Consider the following 6,738-nt stretch of genomic DNA (forward strand, 5'->3'; position numbering starts at 1 on the left):
ATGTGACTAGAGGGATAAGAAGAACTCAACAAGAGGAGGCAATAAGACCCTTTTTGGTAACAATTTTATGGATTTAAATGAAATCATACAGAGCATTAACTAAACTATATTCTCATTTCCTCATATTATAAAAGTTACTTCCAATTTGATTTTTAAGTTTTCTGTCATCACCATTTCTTTATCTTTCCTCTTCCTCTATATTTTCTTCTTTTAGGTTTTAATTTTTGAAATTATCTTAACTTTTCATAAAGTTATGATTTTAGAGACCACCTTCAAAATATGTTTGCTCAACATCCTGTTCTTAAATCTATGTTTTACATGTTATACTAATATTTTGTTTGTTTTTTATTTGTTAATTGTAGAAAGTTAATATTCATAGCAAAATAGAGGAATCGGAGAAGGAAAAAGGAAAAACTGAGTTTCGTTGTTGCGCTCACTCCCCCGATCGTAAGGTTCTAACACAAAGGAACATTAGATTTGGGTGCGAAAGATGGGAACAATTTAAACGAGTCTCTATACAGGTCCAAGGGTTCAAGGTGAAGAAAATAGAAACAAATTTCATTGCATTTTCTTCTTTTGTATATAATATTTTTCAAACAATTGAGGATGGATTTTGGTTTATTGTTTAATGGTGTCATATGTATTGTAATGATTATTAACCTACTCTTTAACTGTATACTCTTTAACTTCTCACATTTTAATGTTATTAAGAGAAATTGATGCGGATACACACTACCCTTTAACTGCATACTCTTTAACTTCTCATTTTAATGATACAGAGGCACTCACGTGCCTGTGTTCCCGCTAGTAATGATAATGATAATAATACTAATTATAATAGTAATTATAATAGTAAAAATAATAAATGATCACTAATTTTTTTTTGGTATATAATGGGTAGAGGGTTTTTGTTTATTTATGAAGTTTTCTTTAAAAATAAGTCGTTTTATTTTATATATAATAATCACTTTTTCATTAAATAGATTATACATTATTTTATTATAAATATTAATTATTATTCTTTAGTTTTATAATATTTAGCCGTTAAATATTACTCACATATGTTTGAATACTTTATTATTAGTTATATAATAAATTCCATTAGTGTTATCAAATAAAATTTCAAAACACATTTAATTGAATAATAAATTATATCTAATAAATAATTATTATTTTTTATAGTAAAAATCTTGAGAATTAAATAGATATAACTTTAAAAACTATTCATCAATAGAAATTAATTTAGATATTAATAATTATTTTAATTTCTAAATTAATATTTAATTTATTAAATATAAAGAATAAATATTTTTTTTAAAAATTTCTACAGCCTATATATATATACATATATATGTATATATATGTATAACTGATTCATTAGCAGAAAGAGTGATTAGCAGAAAAAGAGTGTTAAAAGTTGCAATGTCTGTGGTAGTGAGATGCATTCTCTTGTTGTCCATGCTTACGTTGACATGGGCAAATAATCATGTGTTTGTTACGAATCATCTGGAAGGAAAAGAAGATCTAAACATTCACTGCAAATCCAAAGATGATGATCTTGGACCGCATGTTCTCCATATTAATCAATACATCAGAATTACTTTTCAGCCTAACTTTTTCTTTGGCACACTCTTCTTTTGTTCGTTTCAATGGGGGAAATGGTCCTTTGTTGCGCTTTGACATATACGACCAAAATACAGATTACTACAAATGTGATGCTGATTGTAAATGGTATGTTCATAAAGATGGACTATGTAGGAATGAACAACAAGATAACTCGTCATATGTTCGCAAATGTTATCCATGGAAACAGTAATGTGTTTCATTTCAATTATGTATTATTTGATAAATAATATGTATTACTTAATATCTCAATATATATTATACAAAAATTAACTTTGAAGGACAAAACTGTGAGTTTAATTTATCAGTTCACACTTATTAGTATAACACCCCATAATTTACATATAACTATTACAATAAAAGTTCTACGAGTTTCTATACAAACTTGAAATTTTTCAAAACATTGCTAATACAAATATTTACATATTCATAGCTCAAAATAAAACTCAGAAACCTCTAAGGCTCTTCTGCACCTGTATGGTCATCTGCTCGTGTACATAGTACAGTCATCGCAGTTCTAGTGCAAAGAAAATTCATAACATAATTCATAGAAATAGAACCAATTTAGACTAATAATTTATAAACATTTCTTTAAATGATTTCATGTAAAATTTCAATACCAATTTCATCATTCATATAGACCACACATGAATCTATTTTCAATCAAAATCCCACTTCGTCTTCCGGAAGACTCATTAAGTATGCCCCTACCAGAGACTAACACCTGACCCAAAGATTACCAGCGAATCCAATAGAAAGGATCAGGGTAAGTTCAAACATCCAGTACCGAGTGTCTATGAACTCCCTCTCAGCTTCTCACCACCTAATATCTTAGTCTACATGACTTAGATCATTAGTGAAGCCAGAGGATCTCCGTTAAACATAGGCTTTTCATACTTAACGTACCATCAAACAACAACTCATACATTATCCCAAATGTATGACATCAATTTCATACTATTTACATCATTCGTATATAATACATATCATTCAATCACATAACATTTAAAAATTCATATCATTCCAAAAATTTTCCAATGTTAAAAACAATATTTAACTCTCAAACTACCAAAATATAATATTTATAAAGTTTAAATAATATATAAACAAACACAATATATAAACAAATAATACCCTTGCAAGAGAAATTTAATATTGGGACCACGTCCCTTCCGCATTCAGATCTTCTATCTGAGGGTGCTATTAAAAAATTAAATTTAGCTTCCCTTACCTCAATTGTTTGCTTTCCAAGCAACTTCTAGAATTTTATTTCCCACTGTCGGGATAAACTTCAAGATTTACGGGCCTAATGCAAGTTATCCAAACAGAACAAAAATTCAGTATATAATAGAATAAGTTGAGAGGATTAAACTTCTCAACTGACCCCACCAAGATTGATGACTAAATCCTAAGGAAAAATAGAGAACAAAGGATATTTAGAGTAAAAATGAATTTACTCTGTTTGAAAATCTGATCGGGTAGAAATGTTCCTTAACTCCTCAGCTACAACGTGGTACGATCAGATTCTAAAATAGATGAAGATTGGGAAAAAAAATTAAAGAGAGAGGAAGAGAAAACCATATGGAAGGAGAGAGAGAAAGAAAGGATGTGCGGTGACTTTGGCTTCTGCTTCTTTACTCTTTTTTTTAGTGTTACAATTAGTCTACCAACACTTAAGTTTTATTTTATTTGAATCAACATTTTCAACTTTAAAATTTACCTCACTTATGAATTATTTTCTATCAAATTAGAGTACTATTATATATTTATCTCACATTTAAATAATTCATTAATGATTTTCTTCTTTTCTTACATTTTTTTTTCTGTATATTAGAATACAATAAAAAGATAAGCATGAGAAAATTGAAAATAATTTATAAGAAAAAAATTGTAATTTACATTTTATTCTATTTTTTTTATTAAGCGTCACGAAAATAGATTTATAAAAATAAAACTAATAAATAATAATTAAGATTGATATTTTCTTTTATTAATAATAAATAATTTAAATAAATTGAAATATTTAAAGAATATTTTAAGTCTTTTAAAAAAATATATTACATTCCATAATTGTAAATCATATTTATTGTAGAAACTTAATGGAGAAGTGAAGAGAAAGAAATGAGATGGAGAGGGAAAAAGGAAGGTTACGTGTGGGGTATGTGTTTTTGTGTACCTTGTTACAAATATTATTAATAATACTAATATTAATAACATTATCTACAAATATAAATTCTTACATAAACTTATTGTAGACAATTTATCTAACCGTAAGCAATATTAATAACAATACTGATGATATGTTGTTAAAGAATATTATATTATATGTTTAGTATGAAACTTGCTTAAAAATTAAACATTAAAGTATTAATTTTTTTTATATAATAACCACGTTTTTACAATATTTATCATAAATATTTATTATTTTTCATTATTTTATATAATAATCACCTTTTTATTATATAATAACCACTTTTTCATTAAATAGATTTTACATATTTCATTATAGATATTAATTATTTTTCATTATTTTTATAATATTTATCAGTTAATATTAATAACATATGTTTGAATATACTTTTTTCTAATAATTATTTAATAAATTCTATTTAGATGTTACTAAATACAATTTCAAAATACATTTAATTGAATAATAAATTATATCTAATAAATCATTATTATTTTGTTTAAGTTTCTTCCATTTGTCTCCCTATTAGTGCTAATGTGTGTTAAAATGCTGAATATTAAGTTTCTTCCATTCACTTCATTATGAAAAAGCTATATTAGTTATTAATTATTATAAAAAAACTATCAATATCAAAAGATAGCTGTACATATTTTTACAAATGTATATCAAAATAAATATAAATAATTTTTTTTTTACACTTAATAAATTTATATGTCTTTTATTTTTCTTTTTGTCATACTTAAATTATCATATATCTAAATGAATGAATTTTTTATTAAACATAACAATTTTGATATTAGAAAATAAATTTTTTATTTAAGTTAGATAAAATTATCATTAACTGAAATTAATTTTTTATTTTATTTTAAAAATATTGAATAATAAGTTTCTTTAATGAATAACTATATTAACATTTTTTTTTATCAACAATAAATAAATTAAACTAATAGAAATGTTTCATGAGTATCACAACCATATATATAATCACAAGGTTAGATTCCACTATGACTTAGAAAAAAAAGCAAACATTATAAGTCTTAACCTACAATCTTTACATACTCTAGATAAAACGGAGCATAATGAAACTGCTCCAACTCTTCCCAAAAAAACCTAAACCCATCCATCTTGCATGAGAGCCGAAAAAGAAGCAAAGCATGTAACGCAGCATGGTCACAAAAAACTTAAAATAGTTTGTGATACTTGCCATGCCAAGCCACCATCTTCTCATTGACATTCCTTTGGTATCAATATCAATGCTCAATCCACCAGAAAAAACCTTTCACCCTTTCAAACCACAAACTTCCAACCATATATATAGATACATGAAATTAACGGTTGTGATTACTAAGAAAGCTAAACCTTGGTTTCTTTAATGGGTTATATTTCAGGACATAATATCTTAATTTTTTGTATCTATAAAAACCCATCAGAAGCATATATTTCTTGAACATTGAAAAAGATTATTGAAAAAAGAAAAAGGATTGGTGAAAAGTGGAAGAATGTCATCATGGGGTAGGAGTGTTTCAAGTCTGTGGGTGCTCATGCTGTTGTTGTTGTCAGCAAAGAATGGCATGGCAGTTGTTAACGTCACAAATAGTTTGGAGTTTGACGTAACCATTTACTGCAGCAATCTTGGTCCTGAGCTTCACCTTATTCACCCAGGTAGCTTCTATGAGTTGAATTATTCTGGTGGTAGCACACCTGGAAAGTCACCATTCTCTTGTTTCTTTCAATGGAAAGATGCATTTAACAACTTTGATATGTGTGTGCCGAGTGAAGATGGAGGTTGCAAACAGTGCAATTGGTTTATAAATCAAGAAGGACCATGTAGGTACGAAGGTGCCAATCGAATTTGTGGTCGATGGAATTAGATATATTTTTATCTTAATATGTGTTATTATCAGTTTCTGTTTTGTCTTTGGGACGTTCTTTGTATTTCGCAATGGTTATAGCTTCACTTGTAGTCTTTTCCTTTGAATAAGGTGCAATTGGAACCCTAACTAATGGTTGGAACACACTTTAAATATTTTTTTATTAAATTTTTTTAAAAAAGAAAATATGTTATTAACTATTATACATGTTTGGATTGAGAAATTCAAGATCCACTTAAATGGAAATTAATTTTAAAAACCAAAATAATTAGTTATTATTGGACTAAAATAGAGACCATTTTATAAATTAATAAAATTTCAATACCAATTACAACATTCATATAGACCAAATATGGATTTATTTTCAATCATAATCATTGGATTTCATTTCAATTCATAGCACTTTGTTTTCATTTAACACTGACTACTCATGAATTTATCGTCTTTCGGAAGACTCATTAGTTATGTCCCTACTAGAGACTAACATCTAATCTATATATTTTCAAACATCCAATACTGAGTGTCTACAACGGGACCCGGTGTATATGAACTCACACTCACTCATCAGCTTCTCACCACATGATATCTTAGTTTATATGACTTAGATCATCACTAACGCTAGAGGATCCTCTAGATGTTAAACATAGACTTTTCATACTTAATTTATCATCCAACAATAACTCATACATTATCCCAAATGTATGACATCAATTTCATACAATTTTCATCATTCATATATAATACAAATCATTTAACTCAATCGGATTTTAAAATAGATGATGTATGAAATGAGAAGTGAAGAGAAAAGAAAGAGGGTTGAAAAGATGGAAAGAGAGAAAAGCAAATTACATGTGGGTATGTGGGGGTATGTACATGTGCTTTTTGTATATGTACATTGTTACAAATATTAATATTAATACTAATACTAATATTAATACTAATACTAATAACATTACCTACAAATATAAATTCTTAGAAAAACTTACCAATTGTAGACAATTTATCTAACCGTAAGTAATATTAATATTACTGATGATATATTGTTGTTAAAGATTA

General features: G+C 26.7%; 1 protein-coding gene across 1 annotated transcript; it reads left to right on the top strand.

Moving 5' to 3' along the window:
* Positions 1 to 5,310: 5,310 nt before the first annotated feature.
* Positions 5,311 to 5,682, top strand: LOC137823585 (S-protein homolog 5). The gene has a single exon (XM_068628787.1). The coding sequence runs from the start codon at positions 5,311 to 5,313 to the stop codon at positions 5,680 to 5,682; it is 372 nt and encodes a 123-aa protein (XP_068484888.1).
* The last annotated feature ends 1,056 nt before the right edge of the window (positions 5,683 to 6,738 follow it).

Source organism: Phaseolus vulgaris, chromosome 8 (assembly GCF_051622355.1).
Source record: "Phaseolus vulgaris cultivar YP4 chromosome 8, ASM5162235v1, whole genome shotgun sequence".
NCBI lineage: Eukaryota > Viridiplantae > Streptophyta > Magnoliopsida > Fabales > Fabaceae > Phaseolus > Phaseolus vulgaris.